This window comes from Leishmania mexicana, chromosome 31, assembly GCF_000234665.1.
Source record: "Leishmania mexicana MHOM/GT/2001/U1103 complete genome, chromosome 31".
Lineage (NCBI taxonomy): Eukaryota > Euglenozoa > Kinetoplastea > Trypanosomatida > Trypanosomatidae > Leishmania > Leishmania mexicana.
Window position 1 is genome coordinate 1,065,770 of NC_018335.1, and position 23,409 is coordinate 1,089,178.

The 23,409-nt window shown below is 61.4% G+C and overlaps 5 protein-coding genes across 5 annotated transcripts; all 5 read right to left on the minus strand.

Annotated features, from left to right (window-relative positions):
- Positions 1-601: 601 nt before the first annotated feature.
- Positions 602-5,176, minus strand: LMXM_31_2750 (conserved hypothetical protein; the record flags this gene model as incomplete). The annotated part of the gene is made up of 1 exon (XM_003878073.1): positions 602-5,176. One exon carries the CDS (start codon positions 5,174-5,176, stop codon positions 602-604), a length of 4,575 nt encoding a protein of 1,524 aa, XP_003878122.1.
- Positions 5,177-6,346: 1,170 nt separating this feature from the next.
- Positions 6,347-8,962, minus strand: LMXM_31_2760 (conserved hypothetical protein; the record flags this gene model as incomplete). Its single annotated transcript, XM_003878074.1, has 1 exon — positions 6,347-8,962. The coding sequence occupies one exon, from the start codon at positions 8,960-8,962 to the stop codon at positions 6,347-6,349; it is 2,616 nt and encodes an 871-aa protein (XP_003878123.1).
- Positions 8,963-12,611: 3,649 nt separating this feature from the next.
- Positions 12,612-15,476, minus strand: LMXM_31_2770 (conserved hypothetical protein; the record flags this gene model as incomplete). The annotated part of the gene is made up of 1 exon (XM_003878075.1): positions 12,612-15,476. The coding sequence occupies one exon, from the start codon at positions 15,474-15,476 to the stop codon at positions 12,612-12,614; it is 2,865 nt and encodes a 954-aa protein (XP_003878124.1).
- A 2,308-nt stretch (positions 15,477-17,784) lies between these two features.
- On the minus strand, positions 17,785-21,072 carry LMXM_31_2780 (conserved hypothetical protein; the record flags this gene model as incomplete). Its single annotated transcript, XM_003878076.1, has 1 exon — positions 17,785-21,072. The coding sequence occupies one exon, from the start codon at positions 21,070-21,072 to the stop codon at positions 17,785-17,787; it is 3,288 nt and encodes a 1,095-aa protein (XP_003878125.1).
- A 717-nt stretch (positions 21,073-21,789) lies between these two features.
- On the minus strand, positions 21,790-22,833 carry LMXM_31_2790 (DNA polymerase III epsilon subunit-like exonuclease; the record flags this gene model as incomplete). The annotated part of the gene is made up of 1 exon (XM_003878077.1): positions 21,790-22,833. The coding sequence occupies one exon, from the start codon at positions 22,831-22,833 to the stop codon at positions 21,790-21,792; it is 1,044 nt and encodes a 347-aa protein (XP_003878126.1).
- Positions 22,834-23,409: the final 576 nt, after the last annotated feature.

Here is a 23,409-nt window from a genome sequence, read left to right on the forward strand (position 1 = left end):
AAGACACACACACACACACGCACACGCACACACGACTAAGCCGACGGCAGGCAACCACAGCAACAATAGAAAGGCAAAGAACGGAGTGCGCAAACTTCGTTGGCAATCGTGTACAACACTCTCACTGGAAAACCACAGCCCCCACACACGCGCAGAGACACGTCTGAGACGACGCAAGGATCGAGATCAAAGCAAGTGGAACATGCAACACACAAGAACCAAATAGAAAAAGAAAAAGGAGGACCGCATCAGGCGGGGAGACACACACACACGCACACACACGTACATGCACACAGCAAGTGTGTGCTCGCCGTTTGACTGATGCTGATGCCTGGAGCCGGCGACACGAAAAGCGTGAGCTGATTCAAGTTGTTCGTGTGGAAGGCACCGAGGGAAGGGAGGGAGAGACCGGGTGTCCGTAGTGCGGGGTGCAGCGGGCTGCGGATTGTTCTACGTGGGGAGCGGGGGGAGGGGGAGTGCAGAGGGGAGAGCAGGAAGAACACGGCTAGCCCCGCGCACGTACGCAGAGAAGGTGTCACCGACATCGCACCGACCAACTCCAAAATCGTCACTGTGAGCTTCCTCTCCTTCGTCTTCTGCCCTACAGCACGTTCAGTAAGAACGGCACAAACGTGGCACGGGACGAGGGCAGCAGCCGATACGCCCGCTCATCATCCAGATACCGCTGCAGCACCTCCTCCATCAATGGATGCAGGTCACACAGGTTCAACACAAACGCGGCGGCAACGTCGTACGTGATTTGCACGGTTTCTAACAGCGTGCGCGCAATCGGTGCCTCCTCGAGAACACGGAAGCCCATGTACACGCAGGACATGACATGCGGGTACGTGAGCAGTAGCATCTGCCGCACGTGTTCGGCGTAGCAGGGCATAATGTACGGCTGCGGGCGATACGCCTCAGCCTCGACGCAGTACAGTCGATGCACCGATTCGAGCTTGTGCAGGTACATGGCGGACACCTCACGGGATGCGTGGTGCTGCTCCTCCTTTGTCTTCAGGGTGTCCTTGTTGTCAACGTAGGTGGGGATCGTGTTGTCCAGTAGCCCCATATCGTCGCTCATCCACACCTGAAGCGTCCTGCTGTCCATGGACGCGTTCGGGTTCTGTGCAGCCTCAGCCTTTCGAGTCGCCGTCGCAGCTGCCGTGCCGGGCGCACGAGGGGGACTGTGGCCCGAGATACCGTCGCTCTGCAGCACATCGGCCAAAGCCGCCGGCTCGGTGCCCAACATTAGGTAATCCTTGCACGTCGTCGCGTGAGTCTCCGCCGCGGACGCAGTGGCAACTGCACCACTACCAGCAGCAGCGGCAGAGGCCGACACACCGGCCGACACCGCCGTCTTTTCAGAGTTCACGATGAAGCTGTTGCTGTTGGTGACGCTCTGCCGCCTCTGCTGGGCTGCCCGCTCCATCTGGATCTTGGTCGACAGTCGCACCAGCGTCCGCTCCTTCTCAGCCTGCTGCGGCGTGCGACCGTAGATGTCCAGCTCCCACTTGCAGCTCAAAACGCGATTGAACATGGCTTGGAGGTCCTCCTCCATCATGGGAAACTCGAGACAGGCGTTCGCGTCACGCACGAACTGCGAAACCTGCATTCGGTTGTTCTTCACCAAAGCGTTGTGCAAATTCGAGTGAAGAAAGAGCAGCACGCCCGCCATGACGTCGGCGTCTCGGGCCGTGATGGAGCTGGGGTTCTGCCTCGCATACTCATTGCCGAAGCACTGCTGAATCGTTTCCCACACCTTCGCCTCGAACATTGGTCGATCCCAGGACATGAACTTGCACGTTGTGTCACGCATCGCCACATCAATGGGTATGTCTTTGTAGCTGAAGCAGTGTAGGTACTCCTGCAGCAGCATGCGCGAAACGCCGTCCTTTTGGTTGACCTTTTCGAAGATCGAACTGAGCGCTCCGCGCGAGATCCCCGGGTACTCGAAGAGGAACCGAGCAAACAGGGTGTAGCTCGACGCACCAGGGGCGACACTTGTCGGATCAGCCCGCTCCGCCTCACTAGGCGCCCCTGCTGCCATGAACCCGCGACTCTCCAGGAACTCCTTTGCCTCCCTCCAGTGGCCCGAGTTAATGCTCTGCACGGCTTCCTGGACGATGCGCTTGTTATGCAGGAGGTAGTGGATGTGCTTCCAATGGTAGTTGGCGTTGTTGTCCTTGCTCCAGTGAGGGAGGGCCGTCCCAGAGGCAGCGTCGAGGGGCAATGCCACGTTGCGGCCGTGGATCTCGTTCTCGCCTGAGTTGCTGCTCCCTTTGTGGTCCTCCTTGCGACTCGCAGTCGCCGTCGCAGAGTGGCTAACTGTGAGCAGAGGGTTCGGGTCGACTACCTCGTCTGATTCCCAGCTGTTCAGGCACAGCTCAGTCGATGCGGTTGTACCGATCGTGCTGCCGCCCTCTTGTTGCTGCCCCTGTTGGGCGTCCTTCTGGTAATCGCGCTGCAGGCCCTCTGCATACTCCCGCGGGTCCTCGGCGATCCACCGGTACAGTGAAGTCATCAGCGTGTGAATGACCACCACGCACTCGCTGCGGAGCAGTTGCTGCTGATCGGACGAGAGCCACGGGTAGGCGTCGCCGTTGCCGTCAACGTGATCGAGGAAGGTCATCTCCACCACGTGCTCCACAAGCAGCTCCAGCATGCCGCCGTACTCGGCGCCAGGGTCGAAGGCGGGGTTGCAGTCGTAGTTTACGAAGAACGAGACGCACAGGTGCGGCACGGCGAAGAGCTGCCGTATCATGGACAGCACCGCGTGCTTCTGACGGAACCCGGCGTATGGCGAGACCATCAGCGGGAGAAGAAAGGCGCCAAGCAGCGTGTGCAGCTCGCGCGCCATGTGATAGTGCAACTTGCGCAGAATCATCCCCAGCAGGTGCACAGCTCGCTCGAAAAGCTTGAACGGAGTCGCCATGGCCAGATTCTTGGCGATGCACCCCAGAAGCTCGTACTTGCAAGCGTTCAACACAAGGGACACCCACGTTGCACAGCGGTGCTCCTGCTCGCAGTTCGCCACGGGAAGTCCGTCCAGCACACACTCGAGAGCCCACAACCCCACATCGCGCTCTCGCACGTCACTGTTCGCGTTGGTTGGCGTGCCGCTGCACGGGCGTGATGCATGCCGGCACATGCGGCGCAGCACTATCAGCAGGTCCTTCAGAGGGCTTGGAAGTGCACCGTCAGAGGTGTTCAGTGTCGACAATGCGTCCAGCACGAGAGACTCATCGACGCTCTTGCGGAAGAGCGCCTGTGGGTCGAAAGAAAGGTTCAGCGAGGAAGGCGATGGATCGACGTCGGGCGGGGTCGCCGCAGCGGCGCTGGCGGCTGCAGTGGCGGACGGCTGTGATCGCGCCAACGTCTGCGCAAAGTGTGAATTGCCTTCATTGCAGCGAGGCGCGTCGATTCCGAGCTGCGTGGACGACCTGCGGGCCTCACCGAGCACTGGGTGCTCTGGCGATGGCGCCTGCGCGCTCGAGACCTGCCCACTAGCGCTGCTGCTTCTGTCGCCTGTGCACAGCACAGGCTTCATGATCGGCGGCGATGTGGCTGCGGCTGGCGCGCTGACGAGCTCGGAGCGCCCTTCTCTGTGCTGCTGCGGCTGCGTGGCGGCGTTCCTGCCGGGTTCGCCGGCAGAGCGGGGCGCCACTGCAGTGGCAGCCGAATCAAGCGGTAAGAGACTGGTGCGTTGTGAGGCCGGCAGCGGCACCTCCGCCTTGTCCGATGGCACGACGTGGATCCAGGTGTAGGGCTCGTTGCTATCGACATCCGTTATGTAGTCGGCGAGGATGGTATCCGTTGAGAAGGTCGAGTGTGCCTGAGCGCGCCCGTCGGTGCCGACGACTACCTCATCGTACGCCTGCATTGTGACGAATGTGTGCACGACGCGCTTCATCGCTGCCCGGAGCGCCAGGAGAGCCTCGCATCGTACAGTTTCCTGCGCCCCTCCTGCTGCGACTTTGAAGCAGGACTCAATGACCTGAACCGCAGTGTGCCCATGGAAGCACGCGGCCATGTCGACGGTGCCATTGTCGGGGTGAGGCGCAATGAAACTATTCCTCTCTCCTTTGCGGCCTGAACAGCACTCTCCTGCTCCGCTCCGGCGCGGTGGCACAGGGCTGCTAGTGATCAATACAGTAACCAGACGCAACGCGCGCGTCTGCACCGCCGGCTCGGAAAAGCTCTGCAGTATACACTCCGACAGCGCGCAGTACACGCCCATAGCAACGGAAACAAGCACGCGGCCCGACCGGCGCGGCGCGCGGCGCCCTTTGAGTGCGCCATCCCCTCTAGCAGCTCCCTCGTAGCTCAGCGCCGCTGGGTCCACGATGAGAGTGACAATGTCTGAGGGCACCGGCATGACGCGCAGCAGCAACTCCAACGCGGTGATGGTATACTCCGTCAGTTTCCGCCGCTTCCAGAAGATGGCGCTGAGCACGTAGCCCCAGACGACAGCACTCTGCAATGCGGTGCTGAATGTGACTCTGTCGGTGGAGTACTTCGCGGTACCAGCAGGCCGCAGCGCACTGGCCGTCGCCCCACCGCTGAGAGACGGGTTCGATATGTGCTGCTCCGCCCTGCTCGCATCGTCTGCCTCTGCGCCGGTGCTGCTCTGCAACGTTGTCGAGCCGACGGCGTTGGTCGACGAAAGTTCGGCCGCGGTCTTCCGTCGCTTCACGATCACTTCCTTGGCGCGGAGCGACGGCGCAGAAGCCGAAGTACTCCCAGATGCGCCGACTGTGGCGCTAGGCATGCTCTCTCTCCTGCCAGCCGCATCGTGGGACCTTTGTGTGAGTTGCGTGGGTCGAGCGCCTATGACATGATTGGGCACAGAAGAAACGGAAGATCTGCCGCTCCTGGCGCGGTCCTGGGTCTCGAGATTCGAGGGCGGTGTTGCGGCAGCGGAAGCGCCGCTGGCGCTAGCGCCTTTGCGGCGCGGCGGCACTGTGAGGAGGCGCTCGGACCTGGCCACCGCTGACTCGGCAGCCTTCACTCCGTGCCGCAGCTCTGCCTTCACGGCGGCGTTTTCGACCGTTGATTCAACGCGGCGGCAGACCTCGTGAAGCACGGCGCGACACGCCTCGAGGGCGCGGTGCACCAGCTCCGGTGGTGGTTCTGACCCCGTCCGAGCGGCGAGGGTGGTTGGGGACAACAGCATCATGCGCGTGAGAAAGAGGAAATACACACGGGAGAACAGGGGAAAAGAGGGGCTGCAGTCATTTGAACAATGTGTGTGTGTGTGTGTGTACGTGTGTGTGTGTGACACGCACGCAGATCTACAGCCGCAAGGGGGAGGGGGAGGGGGGGGACAGAGCAATGCAGCAAAGAAAGAAGACAAGAAAAGTACCTACGCTGGCACCGGCACAGCTCCTCGACCCCAGTAGCTGTGCGTGTGGGTTCTGGAGAGAAAGGTGAGGTGGAGAGCCAATCACTCCCAAGAGATGGGATGAGCAGCAGCAGCGGCAGCAGCAACTAGATCGGAACCTGACGGTGTCGATGATGCAGCGCCACATGAAGAGCAAGCAGCGAGGCGGCGGTGAAGACGTAGTCCACAAAGAACTTCAGACAGAGGTAAACCATCGAACGAAACGTCGAGGGAGCGAGGTCGCAAGGATGGCCTAGGCAACGATGGATTCGTACCCAGCCAGAAGGATCACTACAGCGGTTGCTGATGCTACGCAGACCGCGAAGGAATGAACAGATGCTTGCACAAGAGCGGCACAAGAGAGTAGAGAGAGGGAAAAGAAAGGCCCGGTCACCCACGCACATGCGTGGGAGCCGAGGTGCGCCGGAGGCATCACAGGATCGGAGGGTACAAAGGTCGAAAGAAGACGAGAGGGGCGAAGAGGAGTAGCTTTGCTGTTGCGGAGAAGCGCTTCATGGCAAAACGCGAGAAAGCCGTCACCATGTCGACACGCGCGCAGCTGTTGGCATGCATTGATGAATGGGTGGGGCAGAGAATGCAGCCACTCAGGCGCACTCCCACCCACCCACACACACACACGCACACACACCACTCACTTCTCCGATGGGAAGCTTTGTCTCCTGCTCTCTCTCCCTCCCTCTAAAGTATGAAGAAATGTGGAGACCAGGAAGCCTCCGACACGACGGAGCAAGACGCCGCAAGTCATTGCCGTTGTTCGTATGGGAGCCAATCAAGCAGGGAGAACAGCAAGAAACAGAGCGCCGAACGACCACACCTTCTCCTCGTCATCCGTCGTCTTGTTGACTGTGTTGGTGCATTGGTGCATGCGTCCTCGCGCCTGTGCGTGCTCATCCGCCTTTGATTGGTTGCCACGCCCTCGCGCACACGCTCGCCCGCGCCCTCCCTCTACGCGATGGAGTAGCGACTCAGTAGTTCTACTGCCTTGTTCCAGACTCGCCTCTCGTAGGCGTCACTGGGCGGCGCCGGCGCGGCTTCAGCAGCAGCAAAGCCATCCCACGACACTGCAAGTGTGGAGCTCGACATCGGGTCCATCCCAGTGCTTGTGTTGCTGTCGTGTCTGCCCACCACACGGGTGGAGGACGATCTAGAAGGCCCGCCGCGTGATGAGACGCGCGTCGGACTCTCAGACATGAGCGGCGGTGCTGTACGGCGCACTTCCTCCTTGAAGGAGTCAGAGGAATTGAGGAAAGACACAGAATGCCCCCACGGGCGTAGGGGCTGTCCAAGCCGCTCTCCGCGTTGCCGAGAAGACAGGGCTCCGCCGTCATTCTCCTGAGGGGCCCCGCTCACATCTCTGCTACCGCGGCTGTGTTGCCAAGACCCCGTGACGCCGCCCCCCTCTTCCCGATAATAAGGATGGGCTGGTTCTCTGGCGGTGTACGTAGCGGGTGCTGTCGTGCGCAGCACCTCATCTGCGACTCGCATGGCAGTCTGAAGAGATGCCGCAGTGCGTGGCGCTGTGCGGCTAGGGCCCGTGGATATCGGTTGAGATGACGGCGAAGACATGTGCCGCAGCGCAGGTGGCTGCTCCGCAGGAGCAGCGTCTCCCGCATCACCGTCTCCGTCGTGCTCGACGGTCCCTCCGCTGTCAGATGCGAGCGGGAACGGGCTGCGTACGGGAGTCCAGCGATGTGGGGCTGCTTGATGCGCGGCACTGAGTAAGGGGCCCACCGACTGCCTGGCTGTCGCGTGCGCTTGCGAGTGAGGAGAGCCGCCGGCATCGGGAATGGATGGAGTTGGGCTGCGCGTTGCCGATGAGCCATGCATCACTGGCGAAGAACCACTACCACTGTGTGACCTGGGGGACACATCAACGCCGCCGCTGCCGCCGATGTCCACCTTTAAGCTAGCAGGGCCATTGTAAGGCCGGGCATGGCCAGAAGCAGCGGCAGCGGTTGAGGCATCAGCGCTCGCTCTATGTGGTGCGAGAGGATGCGTAGGCTTCAGCAGGCGCAGGCGCGTCAGAAAGTGCTGACGCTTCTCCTCCTCCAGCGAGCGGCGCAGCAAGAGCGCCTCATGGCGGCTGCGCGTTAGCATGGCATGGCACTCGGATAGCAGGCGATTCTGCAACGCATAGACCAGATCCTCCTGCGAGGTGTGCATCGGTGCGTTGGACGCCATGATGGAGAACTTGGAAGGGGCAAGGCCACTAGTGGAGCTGGCGTCGTTGCTGGCAACGCCAGAGTCTCGACTACGCAGCGTACGACGCAGCGCGTGGACCTCCTCCTGAAGTGCTGCCACCTCTGCCTGCGTGCGCAATAGTTCATCGGCGTCGCAAGGTGCATCGTTGCGCGTCGCATGGGCAGCTGACGCCCGGGTCTTCATCGCCGCGGCAGTCCATTCCTCGTGCAGCACCTGCTGCTGCTGCTGGTTCACAAAGTTCATGGCTGCTGGGGCCAGCGCACGCGCGAGGTCATGGTAGAGTTGCTCCACAACCCTCCGTAGCACCGTCGGAACGTGCTGGCCGTCTTGAATGCTCATGATACCGTCGAGCAGCTTCTCTGTGGCCGGTGTCGTCGCCGCGGCGGCGACGCGGGACATGTCGAGAGCCAGTGCATCCACTGATAGAGCTAATGACGGCGGCCACAGTGCTTCCGGTGTGGGAGAGGGCCTGCCGCCTGACACACAGTCATCGCAACGGTCATTCACACCTGTATTGATACCTCCAACTTTGCCGCTGTTGCTGCGCTGCATATCGCTGATCTTCTCTCCCAAGAACGCCTCCACTGCCTGCAGCGTGGCCTGGGCCTCTGCGGCCGTCACACGATACGCCTCCAGTTCGGCGCGACACTCGCTCTGCTGTGCCTGAAGGAGTGCCTCCACCTGCTGCATCACCTGTGCCTCAAACACGCGGCGTTGCTCCTCTGGGTACACGACGAGCTGCGACACGGGGGACGTTGGAGTGGCGGGGAGCGACGACGGCGCCGCGGATTGCGGCAAGGTTGCCGTCGGTGCCGGTGGCGGTGGGGTGCGCAACTCCGCCAGCGTCCACCTCTCACTGAGGCCGTTGCTTCTCTCCGCTTGTTGGATAGTGGTGGACGTGTTGAGGGTGCCTGACGTAGATGGCACCACGGCAGCGGACGGGCGGCAGCGCGGAGAGGGAGGTGAGCCGGTTACTGTGGTGCCGGTGTTTCTTTGCATACCCCAGAACGACGGAGACCGCAGGGGGTCTGAGGAGCACGACGGCGGCGTTTGTAGCTCATGCTCAACGGTGCCGTGGTCGTCGTCTGCGCGTTTCGTCTGTTCGTCCACCGCATCATCGCCTTCACTGGCGGTAGCAGATGCGACGCCGTCGCCCCCGTTCTCCTCCACGTGCGTGTTGTACGCCGCCTTGGACAAGTAGTACGAGATGAGACGCCTGGGGGAGTCAGCGATGGTCGAGGCGGACCCGCGTGTTTGCAGCGGCTGCCGCTGCCGTCGTCGTGGGGACGATGCGGGCCTCCCTGTCGACGATGCCGGTGTGTAGAGAAGCGGTTTGCGGAGTGCCGACGGCCGCGACATGATCTCCGCGTACGAGCGCCCTGACATGTGCGCAGAATGCGGAAAATGGAGACGAGTACAGGAGCACACGCGCGCGATCTGCAGAAGCGAACGAGAGGACGTAGGCGTGGATGACGCTAGACGAAACTCTATGGCGGGTGAGCGACCCGAAACAGACACAGAAAGGGAGAGTAGTACGGGGAGAGACCAGCGCTGATGCACCGGCGCGCGCACAGACACAGGTGCGTCGGTAATGCAGTAAAGGGGGATGCACAAGGGGAGATGAGGCAGGGGGAGAGCAACAACCCAAGCACCCGGAATTTCAGCCGCGACACACGCACGAAAGCATAGAGAGAGAGGTCCGTCAAGCGCAAGTGCCGCCGATGCACAGTCGCCAAAAATTGTCTCGCGCCCACGCAGAGAGGGGGGGAAGGGGCCAAAGTTGTTTAACGTGCCGTCGTTGTTGCCTCCTCGAAACACGTGTATCGCTGCCGCATCAACGAAGGAGGGAAAGACAGAAACACAAAGAAAAACGCAAGTGGAGGGAAAATGTCGGTAGGAGAGGGTCACAGGTACGTACACGTTTGCATAGGTGCGTAGCAAGAATACGAATGCATCAACAGAGCAGGCGACGTGGGCTGCAGCGTGATGAGAATGATGGCAAGCGAGGGAAGGGAAACGCGGGCTCTCGGCCCTTCCACCGTCCCTCCCCCCAAAAAAAAGTCTGTCGCGCTTGCTGTCGTCCAAGCGCAGGACGAAGCCCAAGTGCCGTGTCCAGCCTCCCTCCACCAGCGTTATTCCTTCACGTCCTCTTTTTTCTTTGGTACTATTTCTGGACACGTGTGCCTTCGCTGCTGCCGGTGTGGTTTTCTTTTCCTCTTGTCTTGTCTGTTTTTGAGGCGGAGGAGGAGGACGGGAGGGGTCGAGCTCTGAGCGCTTGCGCCGCCTCTGTGTCAGCGTGCGCGTGCGTGTCCTGCTGCTACCGACCAATGCGTAGCAGCCAGCAGCAGCAACAGCAGCAATCTTTCTTTTTTTTCCCCCACTCCAGAGAGGGAAAGGGTGGCGGGGCCAAACAGAGACACACGCGCGTATACACCAAAGTGGCGCAGGGACTGCCGCAGTCGAGCCGGCGGCTCACTCTCAGGAACAAAGCATGAGGATGAAGGGGAGATGTAGAGGGAGGCGGTGCGGGAGTGTTGGTGCGTTACGCCGGCGAGGAAGTCCGCTAGCGGGAATCTAGAAAGGTCGCGCTCCTTCATGTGGAAACCAAAACGCACGTACGCCCACCGTGTGCGCTGTCCACAGTCACTCTGCGCCACGTGTGCTCTCGGCCGGGGGCAGGGCTGGCGATGAAGGCAAAGTCGATGCGCAGGCGAAAGGGAGATGTGTTGCAGCCCAGACTGCATGTTATCCGTGCATGCGAGCACATATCGACCTCCCCTCGCGAGCGACCCGACGGCACCTAAAGCCGCGCCCTTGCGACACACACCGCTCACACACGCCGCGGCGGTCAGCGGCACCCAAGTTACCCTCTCCACTTTCCTCCCCACCCCCACCACCCGCGTAACACACAACACAAACAGTATACGTGCAGGACACCTGTGAGGACGACAGCACCGGTCGTGTTAGCTCATGTCTCTCGTCGTTGCCCCTTTTTTTGTGTGTTTCTGCGATCTTCCGTGGTCCAAACACGCCCGCGCCGCTGGTCCTCCGTCCCTTTCCTTTTCTGTGGAGGACTGAGGGTGTCTGCTGTCGGTTCAATGATTGCCGTGCAGCTGGCACGAGAGACGCAGCAAAGGGCCGAGGGAGGAGAGTAGGAAAGCCGAGCCGCGCTTTCACTCGCAGTCGGCGCTGTCGAAGCTGACCCCGTGGCGCAGTGCACGGCGTCCGTCGCAATGACGATGGCAAAGTCCCTGCCCACCCCATCTGGTGGTTGACGGTCACCTTCACAATGGTGTCCCCGAGAGTGAACGCGATTCGCGCCATAGGGGGGGGGGGGGCAAAAGACATATACGGCGCCACGATTGGCACGATATCCATGTCCTTGTTGTAGTACCCCAGCAACCGCATGATGGCTTCGATCGAGTGCTCGATGCGCTGCCCCTCTGCGTGAACCTGGTAGATGTCTTTGGGCAGCGCCGCCATGAGCCCCTCGCGCGTCGCCGACACCGTCACAGAGCCGTGCGGCATCGCAGAAGAGAAAGATGCTCTTCGTTTCCATGTGGCGCAGCAGCCCCCTGTAGTAGCGGTCGGCGTCGGTGCACTCGTCGTGCGGAAACACGGCGACCCGCAGGGCCGGTTACGCAACGTTGGAGAACGCCATCCTCACACGCTGAGGCTGCCGCCGCCGCCGCCTTGGCTCCAGCGGTTAACCTCGTCCATCTGCTGATCCTTTGCGGCGAAGCCGACAGGGTGGGCCATGCCCCGCCCGCTACCGCAAGACTTGCCTCTTGCAGAGGACGCGCTGGTGCGTCGACGTGTGTGTCTCTGCGGTCATGCGAGTGGCGCGTGAAGGAGAGCCAGCGGCGGCTCGGCAATGGGGGACAAGGGATGCCGTCCCCCGTTTCCGCGACCCCGCAACCTAACGAGCATCCGAAGAAAAGGATAACTAAGGCAAGTTACAGCGGCCAAACAAAGCGCGCCGAGGCAGCACTGTCGCCGTTGCCATGGTGCGCCTAAGCGTGCGTGCATGCATATGTGAATAGAAAAGTGGATAAGGCGTGCGCCCAGACGTGGGTGGGACGAGGAAAGGCAAGGCAGCGGGGCGGCAGAGATGAGGTGGTATGCGTCTACGCGTGTATGTGGCTGTGTGCAACAAAGAAACAGACAGAGAGAGGGAGAGAGACGGCGTTCGTGCGAGAGACAGTACGGACAGCTAGAAGGAAAAGCGCCAGCCGTAGAGCTGACTTTCCCTCCTCGTCCTCGCCCCCTCCCTTCTGAGTGAGCGCGCAGAGAAAGCAGGCGCGACTCCAGGAGGAAAGAAAGGTAGAGCGTGTGGGGAACAACACAACGCACCGGAAAGGACGGTGCACTCGACACCACACCGGCCCTCCCTCCTAGCCTTTCCGCTGTGCGGGTATGCAGCTGAATTTGGGGCAGCTTTTCTGTTTCCCATAGGGGAGGGGGGGGGCGATCTTTGCTTCTCGTTGCGCTTTCCTCGAGCCGGGCAACGTACACTTGGGCATGCGATTGCCTCGGTTTCGCGCTCCGATCAGCTAGATGGTGAGCAGATGTCGCCGGAAAGAGCACGTGAGGCATTGGAGAGAAACTTCCGCGCTCAGGACGCTGTGCCGCCAACCTAGATAGGACCCTTGGATTACCTTTCTGCGCGGGCGCGCACCAGGAGAAGAGCTCGCTCATGGTGCATTGGAAGGTCACGGACGGCGCCTCGTTAGAGCGGCACTCGAAATGGCCACACTCCTCAAAAAGAAAAAACATCGTGAGCACGTGCACGCATCCGCCGTGCTGAAGGTGGGCGGCCGCTTTCTCTGCCTGTGAAATCCACGGCGCGCCTCCTCTCTCATCACCCTCCCGCCTTTGCTCGTTCACCGCCATCTACCGCCGCACAGCGTCCTTTGGTATCTGCGGGTTCGCAGGACTACGCACAACTTGAAACTGCCCTCATCCATTAAGAGAGAGAAGGGGGAAAGCCTGCTCTGCACAGGAGAGTCTACAGTACGACGCAGCATCTGCCCGCCGCCTCGACTTTTCTCGAAGGCAGCGAAAAAGCCTTCGCGTGGCTCTCGGGTACGTTGTGTGCGTGTCTTCCCGCATCAGCAGCGGGTGAAGGAGTGGGCAAGGAAGAGGGACGTGCCGACGCATCCTCATCAGCACGGTGGTTGCTCGGCTGAGGGGATGTCACGTCAGCCTTCGAGGCAGTGCTAGGCACCTGTGCAGGTGGCTTTGCCTCTTCTCCCTTGGTGTCCTTTGCACTCGCCGCCGCCGTGGTGTTCTGGAGACTTGCGAGCGGCGTCTCGCCATTCCTGAGCGGTTTTGCGACGGCGGAGGGCGGCTTCGCCGCTGTAGGCGGGGCAACGGTCACGCGTGACGTTGTGGACGACGTTGCATCAGCACCGTCTTTGGGGACTGTCGATGACGCGGGGCGTACAACCGCCGCAGCCTGCCCAAAACACAGTGACAGAGATGCCTCTTGAGTCGAGGGACAGGATGAGGGCGGAGTCGCTGCCGCCCTGCGTGTTGTCACGCTACTCGACGGTGAGGGGCCCGCAGTGCTTATGACGGTGATAGCCGGTGGCATGGCAGGTCCTGCTGATGGCACCGGCTTGGGCGCTGGTGCACGTATCACTGCCATGGACGCGGACTGCGGCACTATCGTTGTCTGCGCGGTCGAGTAAGAGAAAGAAGACTGCAGTGGTGCAGGCGATGCCGCAGCTGTCACGGTAGTCGTACAAGGCGGCATCGAGGAAAGACGGAAGGCCTTGTCTGGAGCAGAAGCGCAATCCAAGCGATGACCGGGTGGCGGCTGGACTGCATTCAGGTGCAGGGGCAGGGGTTTCAAGTCGGCTCTGGTCACTAATCGCTTGCCTACGTCTTTACGTACCTTCATGTCAGCTGCGGCGGAAGGTGCACCGATGCTGCTAGTGGGGACTGGGGCAGTGGCTTCCCGTACTACCAGAGGCGGTGCTGCGAGCACGCTCTTTGCCTTCCGCGATTCGCCTGTGACGGTAAACCCGGATGCAGACTTAGACAACTTTCCGGGCATGCTCCCCGAAGGGCGTGAGGGGGCGCCGCTAGTAGCTCGCGCACTGCTGGAGTCGGGCGAGGGCCGTGCTGTGGTGCACCGAAACCTAGGCTGCCCGTCCACCGTCAGGAAAAATGTGCCAGCCGAGGGCCGCCCAACAGACCTGCGAGGCATCGCCAAGAGAGAGAGCAGCGGAGGCTTCGGTGACGAGCCACCACCACGCTCCTCGCACCCTCCCTCAGCCTCTGGAGGCTGCTTCTCCACAGGCTTATGTATCACGCTCATCGAGCGGGGTAGCAGTAGACCGCATTTCTGTTCTTTGTCACTGTCACCCCGCAATCGTGACGGCGGGGGGCGCTGCCGAGCAGATGGCTCCAGAGCCGGTAAGGCAGTCGGGGTGATCAGTGACGCACGTGTCGGGGAGTCCCGGTGCACGATCGAACTCTTCAGAGAGGCGGTAACGGAGGGAAAGCTGTTCGTCTTACCGCGTCGAAGATCGCTTGAACAGCGATTCGACAAAATTTGCAAAGAGGACGACGATTCCGGTGGCACGGTCGCCGAAGTGGTGGATGGCCGCTTCCTCGCAGCGTCGCGTGGGGCGAGGGACGAGCCACCTTCGTTGCGTGACTGTCCCGTTTCACGATCTGTCATGGTGTCGCCCTTTGCAGCCTCGGCTGACGCCGGGCCGGAGCGTGCGGTGATGTCGATGTTGGCTGGCCCACCGTATGTGGACAAGTCGAGCTCCAGGCTGGCTGCCAGCTGCTCTCGTGACGGATGGCTGTGAACGACGTGCGGGGGCAGGGTCCTAAAAGAGTCGCTGGTTGCGCTTCGCCCGTCTTCGCTCGCCAAGGACGACAGGGGATACTGAAACCCGCGTGCACCAGACAACGTTTGCTGGGAAGTGATAGAGTCGTGGCGCGGGCGGGTGCGGCAGCGAATCACCGACTGCGTCGCGCTGCTCTGCGACAACAGTGAGGCTGTGCGCACGAGCACGCGCTGGACCGGGTTGTGGGCCTCGTTGTACCGTGCCCGGCGCAGTAGCCCCTTTGCAGTGCGCTGCGCCGCCGTCTGGGTGTGCAGGTAGGCAGGCGAGACATCGCCGCAGTCGCCCGACGGCCCTCCAAGGGAAGTCTGGCGACTGTGCGGCGTGGTGAACGAGGGTGAGTTCATGGAGGACAGCGTCGCTGCCTGGCCCAACTTCGGTGACGGCACCCCGACGCTGCTGTTGCTGGCTCCCACCACCGCTCTCTTCTCCCTCTGCTTCAGTTTTTTCTCACGGAGACGCTCCTTCTTCTCTTGTGCCTGACGCTTGGCTCTCCGCAGTACCTCCCAGTATTCGGCCTCCCAGAAGATCTCCTCCGCGTCTGGCACGGGACGGCGCGCCATCAGTGCCTTGGCCGCCATCTCCAACGAGTCGTCTGTCGGCGACAGCTGCAGGTACTCGAAGCCATCGGAGTTGAGACTGGCGGCGGCGGCGGCAGCCGCCTCCTGATCACCGGTCGCCCTAATTTTGTTGAGCGTGATGGCGGGTAGGTCGCTGTATGCGCCAGCCAACTTGCTGACAGAGCAGCCCGTAGCCTCGCTTAGCTGAATCACGGTGGGCGGCCGGTACACAGTGCACGTCGGCCCCTCCAGGATAGAGCGCAGGTAGGGCACCGTCTGCAGTGTTGCTGCCCAGCGCTCGCTCGGCGCTGATGCAATCATGGCTGACGCGCCCGCTGAAGACGACGATGGCGGTAGCGGCAGCCATGGAATTGGCGCACCTCCATCGACGGCCGACGGATGGGACGAAGAGGAAGTGGTGGCAGCCATGGCGTGCGAAGGATCCTTCATGAATACGAAAAAAAGAAGAAGCGGGAGTGGAGGGGGGGGGGTATCGAGGAAGGAGGAGATGACGGGCGACACACACACACACACACAGGGGGAGGGGGGAACGTAGAAAATGAGACGACGAAAGGAAGGGAGGGCGAAGAGCTCCGTCGCCTGCCTGCCTGCCTGCCTGTGTATGTGTATGTGTGTATGTGTGTGTGTGTGTGTGTGTGTGCCAGGAGAGTGAGAGAAGGCGAAGACAACAGAAGCAGCAGCAACGGAAAAGGGCGCGAAAAGGGCGCGAAGAGGCCGCCAGCGCCAGGGAGAACGAGAGGACGGAAGGGTGCGAAAAGGACAACGAGGGGCAGGGCAGAGAAAGGAAGAGGGAGGGAGGGGTGGAGGAAGGGGGGGTCTCCGGCGTACTTTTTCACTCTGCCTCACGACGCGCACGACAGGAGTTGACAATGAAATCGAGATTCCGCTCGTTGGGGAAGAATAGGGTAGGGAGTGGAGAAAGACAGTGTGAAAGTTCACGGGACACATATATGCAAGCAGCTGTGCGTACATGTCAAGTACAAGGCGCCTCTTCAAGCAATGCCCCTCAGAGAAGATGATAAAGGATGGGGAGGACAGGTGTAAGGCAGCAAAGCACAGAGAAAGGGAGGGAGGGGGGTGAGCATCAACAGCCGCCGTTGTGCGCCGGTCGTTGCGTATTGCGCCGGTGCGGGGGGGGAGTCCAACAGCGGTCACCGAAAGAGAGAGAGGTGCACAGCATAGACACAGAGGCACGCACTCACATTCGGACTCGTGTGTGCGTCTACACCTGTGTGGACCTGCACTCAAAGTAAAGGGACTGATCCTCCGTTCTAGCAAGAACACGAGGAATTACTGAGTCGCGGTGTAGCTTGCAATCTATGCGTGCCTCCCTATCACCACACAGACTGCAGTGGGGTGGTTTGTGGGGAGGGGGGAAGTATGGTGAATGGTGATGACGGCAGGGGAGTGCACGAATGTTCGGTTGCGTGGGAATAAGGAAATAAGTATAAACATAGACCTGTGCGCGAGCGTGGCGGGGGTGGGCGGAAGTAGGGGCGCTGGCAAGAGGCGCGGTAGAGCAAAGAAGAGGAGCAGTCGTGGGGCGAGGAGGAGTGGTGGGTGCAGCACAGGGAATGAGAGACCAACAACGTAAGAGGAAACCCTTCTCGACTAGGGCGTGCTGCAACGAGGGACTGGAGAAGCGAACCAACGAAAGACAAGACGCGTAGCGTGCGAGTAGGAGGAGGCGAGAGTTGAGGTGAAGCGGGGAACAGACGCGGAGACATGGAGAGGCATCAGGGCGGCAGCGAGAGAGAGAGAGGCAAGACGTTGGCGAAGAGGAGGAGTCAGGAAAGAGATGTGAAAGATGTTCAACCGCACGCACACACGGACGCAAAGACGCGCTGAAAAAGTGGGGTAGCACATTCACCCGCAGCGCGGATGGGCTGCCACGACGAAAAATGCATTGCGTCGTGAGCAGAAAGATCCTCTCTTTCACGCCTCCACTTCCATCATGCCAAAACGCCCCTCTCTTCCATCCCCCTTCCCACTCGCATCCAGAAGGCTATCAGGTGCACAATGTGGCACGCACACACACACACAATCTCCAGCGACGGTATGACAGGGCGGACACGTCCATCGCCCTTGCCGCTCCTTGCGCACCCCACGCTAGACACACACACTCTATCCAACGAAAGGTGCCTGACCTGTCGCTATAGTTGCCTCCGCACCCAGAACTGTGCCACTTGACTGTTTCTTGCGTGTTAGTTACATCCACCTGTGACCAGAGGTGGACGACAAGATGAGTGCGCCAGCCACGCTTGTGTCGCTTGAAACGAATGGGGAAGGCAATCCACTGGTCTGGCACCCGCCCTCTTGACACGTAAGCAACCGACCCCCGCTCACAGACACCAACGCAAGCCGATCTGGCGGATCACTCGAAACGGCACACGCGTGAATCTTGATAGCTCTCAAACCGAAGAAAATGTGGCGCCAGCAACGCTGGCGATGACAATCCTTCTTCCCCTCACCCTCATCAGCGGACCTCCTCCCCGCCGGGCGGGTCGCGCTGGCGGGGGTCCGCAAGCTTGGCGATGCTGCTGCCGTACGCAAGGTTGGATGGGGTAAAGAGAGAAGCGCCATCGCAGAAAAGCGCCGCCGTCGCTCTCGCCCATCCCTTCTCCTGCCCTCCTCCCTTCCCGCGGCGGGTCAACGTCAACAGCCCTTCTTGCTATGGACAGCATCCGCGCTTTCAGGTAAGCGTTGCACATCACCGTTAGACAGTACCCTTCCAACTCTAGTACTGGCCTGCAGTTGTACCAGCACTACCAGCCGCGGCCGGCGATGACGAGGACGAGGCTGCACTGCTGCCGGCACCCGATCCTCTCTCGACAGAGGAAAGCAGCGTCGAAGGGCGAAACAGCGGAGGTCGCGCGTGAGTCTGTAAGCCCTCCCCTGCAGCCTTGTAGGAGTAATGGTACGCCGCGCCAGCTTCACCGAGAGCTCCAGAGGCAGGTGCGGTTGTCGCACCGCTGGCGCTAGCGGCTCCACGAAGTGCCGCTACCGCGGCGCCACTGTGGCCCCCGTGCTCCCCTGCAGATGAGACGATCCTCCCCAGCTGCTCTGCCAGGTCGCCGGAGCTTACCTGCAGCAGCGGAGCTGACAGCGTTTCGGGTCGCCAGAGCGGCAACGCAGAGGCCTCATCCACGGGTAGATGAGGGTCAACGTCGGCCACCACTGCCGTCTTCTGCTCCCCCCACGCCTTCGACGAGGCTGACAGTAGACTGCGCAGATACGATACCACCACCTGAAGACGCTGTGCCTGTCTCGCGTCGGCGGGAGTGGCGGAGCTGCACACCTGCAGCGCATCCTCGTACCGCTGGAGAAGAATGTAGAAGGAGATGAGCACGGCCTCGCCCTGGTGAGCCCCCTCCGCAGTCTGCAGCGTGCGCTCGATCGTGTCCGTCACCGGGCTCCCAACCTCCACCCACCCGCGCATCGCAGACACGCTGCCCGCGTGAAGCGCCGCGTAGGCCAACGGCTGTGTCGCCAGGTGCATCAGCTCTGCGGAGCCACGCATCACCTCGTACAGGGCCTCGATCATGCGCGAGGAGCCGGCGCGCACGGCCACGCAGAGGAGCCTCATCGCCATCGCGACCGGAATGTCCTCGCCAGCGCTGGTGTACACCGCAATGCAGGTCGGGATCAGCCGAAGCAAGACATCCAGCGCAGCAACATTGGCGAGACCGTTCACGACAGGTGCCAGCAGCCCTACAAACGGAGGCGCACCGAGGTGCTGCACCGCGGGCCCCATCGCGTAGAGAAACGACTTCTGCTCTGCTTCGGCCGCCTCCGCAGGGTTGATCCCGTGATCGACCGCGTAGCACGTGAAGGCCCACATGTTCAAGTCCACCGGCATGCCGAACAAGAGCAGAAATGACTCCCGCCACTGGCGCTGCTGCTGCTGCTGCTCTGCCGTCAATGGCAATGCCTGTGCGCCACGCACATCAGTCCAATGCTCTAAGCCCACGTAGCTGTAGTAGAGGATGAAGAGCACCACTTCGGGGGTGACAGCGTCCATGCTAGCGAGCGCCGACGCCATGGTGAATGACGCATCGGCGGCTGGCAAGCTCAGCTTATCGAGCAGCACCTCGATGCAGAGCGGTGTTGCCGATTGCCACATCGCGAGTTCTACAACGGAGCTCTGATAGATGCTTTTGCGACGAAATGTGTCGTGGAGTAGCGACTTCCACTGCGCCTGCGCCGCCTCGATCGTCTCTGTGGCTTCGCTGAGCCGAAGAACGTCCTTTAACGGCTTCGATACGGTGTGCATGATGCCAAGATGCACAAACAGGGTGTACGCAGAGTGCTCTCGGAACAGCTGAGCAGCGCGCTGCAGCAGTCGGTACGGCAGGCTCTCGCTGGCTGCCAAGTCTGTCACACTCGCAGACTGCTGCTGCCGGGTCAGGAGAGCGTAGAGGGCGTGCTGCGCCTGCATAAGTCGATGCAGTAGCAACTCGGCATCCTGCTCACACGTGAGCTCATGAGCGGAGGCCCGCAGCTCCTTCAGCAGAGCCTCGCAGCTACGACAGTGGCTGCTCAGCTCGCTTTCGGCGCTTTGCATGATTGTCATCGCCAAAGACGGCGCGACGGATGCAGCGCCGGTAGCGGCAGAGGACACAGCGGGTTCGTCTTTGAGAAATGTCGCCACGTACAAGGGTCCGGCGCCGCGTGCGCTTTGTGAGAGAATGTGAAACTGGCCACGCTCAAACCGCACGCCGTAGAGCTGCTCGGCGTAGCAGACTTCATGTTGTCGCCAGTGCAACTGCGCGGCGGGCGACGCTCCTTGCAGGCGCACTGTACCGTAATGCAGCTGCTGCTGCTGCTCCTGCTGCCCTGAGCCGCCGGCATCAGCCGTCGTAAAGGCAAAGTGAAGCACCGGCGCACGCGGGTCGGCGTGGATCTGCACCTGCACCATGGATACCTTGCTGCTATCGCCGTTTTGTGCCCAGGTGGCCATCAGCTGCGTCTCCAGCACCTGCGTCGTAGCCATGGAGCTCCACGCCTGACTTGCGCTGCTGGCGCCCGCCAACGCTTGTGACGGCTGCTGCAGTTCCTCGTTGCCCTCGGCGCCGCTGCCGATGCCTCTCCTCTCACCGCACTGCACCGCCACGACAGAGCCGTCTGAGTACACCACCCACAGTACAGTCGCGCCGGTCCATGCCACACGCAGCGGGGCTGCAGACGGCGATGCGCGAAAAGGGAGCTGAACAGTGTGCAGTACGTGAATGCTACTACGCTCATTCGCCGCGAGGAAGGTCTGTCGAGCTGCCCTCGAGGCCGACGGCGTTTCCGCCACCTCAGCACACGCTTCAGCAGTTGACCTTGCAGGTGCCGGAGCCGCTCTCTGCACACCGCACACCGCCGCTACGCCGTTGCCGAGTATTACAGTCACCTCGGCGTGACCAACACGACCGGGGCCCAAGCAGCAGATCGTGCTCTCCTCGAAGCGGAGCGTCTGCAGCTTGCCAAGCTGCGGAGTACAGGCGCAGAGAGTATGCAGATCTTTCAGGAAAGCAGCCATGTCCAGCGCCACTAAACCTTTGACGGAGTCGTCAGATTCAACGCGGAAGCACTGCATAGGGCACCAAGCCAGCTGCATAGGGGGCGAGGATCTAGTCACAGCACCGTCATCGATGCCCACCTCAGCCAGCCGGTGGCAGCCGGAGAAGAAGACGATTTTTGTGGGCCCTTCTGTGCGCACAGGGTAGTTAGTCCCCGTGTTTGCTCTCGAGGCTTGCAGCGGCGTTACACGGCACGCCACAACCGCAGCAGAGTTCACGGCTGCTTCCTCGACAAATTCTTCCTGGGTCCTCACGGCTGCGTCAGTCAGCTGCGCACCCGCGTACGCGTGCACGACTACACGCGACGGCAGGGGCAGTTGCTCGCCCTCAGCCACCAGGGCGGGGTTGGCGACGACGAGGTGGTTCATGCCGTTCAAGAACGACACCACCGCGCCGTTATTGTCTCCGCAGAAGCGAGCCGCATCGACAGGTTGCACGGTGAGCCGACGCTTGCGTTGCATGACGACCGCCAACCCGTCTTATCTCCCTGTACCACTGCTTTTATGAAACTCGTGCGTGCGAGTGCGAGTGCGAGTGTGTGTTCTGTTCTATGCGTACCGCTTCCCGCTTGTCTGTTTTCCTCCTTCTTTTTCTGGAACTACGCGCGAGGTGTGTGCGTGTGCGCATATATATATATGTGTGTGTATGTGTGTGTGTGTGTGTGTGTGTCGGTGATGAAGGAGAGGAGCGACGGCACCAGTGAGATAGAGAGAGGAGTTAACAGCAGCCGAGATGTCTCTCTGTGTGGGTGGATGTATGCCACGTGAAAGATGCTCACCGTACATGGAAACAACCATGATGCCAATGAAGCAACCGAGGAAGAGTGCGGACAAGGAGAGGAGAGGAAGCCTCGCACACGCCACCAGACACCTGCGACGGGGGTGGAGACCAATGCGCGAGGGGAAACCTTCGCTGTGGAGCGCGCATTAGTGTCAGTCAGGCCCCTCGTCAAGATGCGTGCCGGTAAGCCACGATTGTGTCCTGCGCAACTCGCCTGCTGAAAAGAAGAGGACGACGAGATGAGACGGGGGGGGGTTCAAACGAATAGAGACCGCGGCACCCCCTCAGCGAACAGAGTGCGACGGCGCAGACACACACACACACCGCTCCGCAGGATTTCTTTCGCTGTTCCCACCCCCGCCCGCTCATCAGCGGCCAACGTCCCTCGTCTCACACCTTCATTCACTACGACCGAACCGCTCCGTCCAGCGACGACACATTTGAAGAAACAGCAGTGCCGTCAAGGTTGCGTCTGTGAGGGCGTCGTGGCCGTTGGCGGCTCGATCTGCCGCCCCATCGATGCCTAGAAAGGCGCACAGAGCATCGAGATTGTTTGCCAGGTGCGGATAGGCCACCTGCGCCCACTGCCGAGTGCACGTCAGAGGGTATTGAGGCTGCCAGAATATTTGGTAGCCGCACCGCCGCAGGTGATGCTCAAGGAAACGTGCGTCGAATGACGCGTTGTGCGCCACCAGCGGCGGGAGTTGAACAGCGCGGTGCCCGCCGGCCTGCGCAGCCTCCAACTGCGCGGACGCGGAAAAGGGACCGTCGGCTCCGACAAGGACCATGTAGGCCACCAACTCACTTGCCACCACCGGCCACGGGGAGCAGTGCTGCACCGTCTCCCACGTGATTCCGTGAACGGCTGTAGCGGCTGCGGAGATGCGGCGGGGGTCGGAGGGCCGCACGTAACGGTGAAACACTCGCCCCCCGCGTGTCCACAGCCCTTCTATGACACCGCACACGCTTTGCTCCCCCAACGACGGTGCGCAAGGAGCAGTGTGCTTCGGGCCTGTCGAGGACGTGTGTGAAGACGGCGTCCATCGTAACTCGGCGCAGGCCACTTCGAGAATCTCATCTGCGGTGGCCGAGAAGCCGGTCGTCTCAAGATCTACAACAACGCAGCTGAAAGGCGCGGAGCGGCAGCCAGTTGCCCATGCCGAGCCCACAACGGGAGCTGAGAGCTGTGAAGTCAGGGATGATGCAGGTGCCGTTTGGCCTTCTCGCAGCGGAGCTAGAAGGCCGATGGTGTCGGCAAGGAGAGGATGCACCCTGGGCGATACAGGTGCAAATGGGCTGGCACACGCCTCCCCTTCATAGTTCGCATTATGAGGCAGGGACACTGTGAGACGCGGTGAGGACGAGGAGAGGTGCGGGGAGCCAGAGGAGTGTGGCGCAGCGTCGGAGGTCTGGGGAGGTGTCCGTCGCCCTTGGTCGCCCATCCACACTTCGATGAGCGCTGCAATGCCGCGTTGGGTTGACGATGATGTCACATTAGGCTTACAGCGAGCTTTTCCCGGCTGCGCACTCTCCTTTGCTGCTGCACCTTGGTGAGGCCGTTGCTGCGGGCGGCGCCCCCGGAGGCGCCGTATACTGGCGGAAAGGTCGTCCATGCATGCCTTACGCAGGCTCGAGCCACGAGCCGGTGGCGTGTGGCAGCGTTGACGCCTTCGCCACCGCGGTAAGGCCGCTACCTTTTCGTTGTGGTCACGGCACCTGTGCTTAGTGGGCGGGGTGGGTGAGCGTGCACCCGCCGTGGACGGGAGGAAGGGGGAAAGTGGTTTGGCTGAAAACGAAGAGAAGCAGAGACAAGAAGCAGGCGCTCGTGTTTGTGTGTGCGCACTGTGGAGCAGAGACGATCACACACGGTGCGCGAGCGTGAGAAAAGTCGCCAGCACATACAGATGAGCGCGGTGTGCACCTGTGAAGAGGGATGCTGCCGCCACGCATTTCGCCTGCGTGCACAGCGCTTGCAAATGCGCAAGCGACGGGTGCAGCCACTCATGTGTGCCCATGAA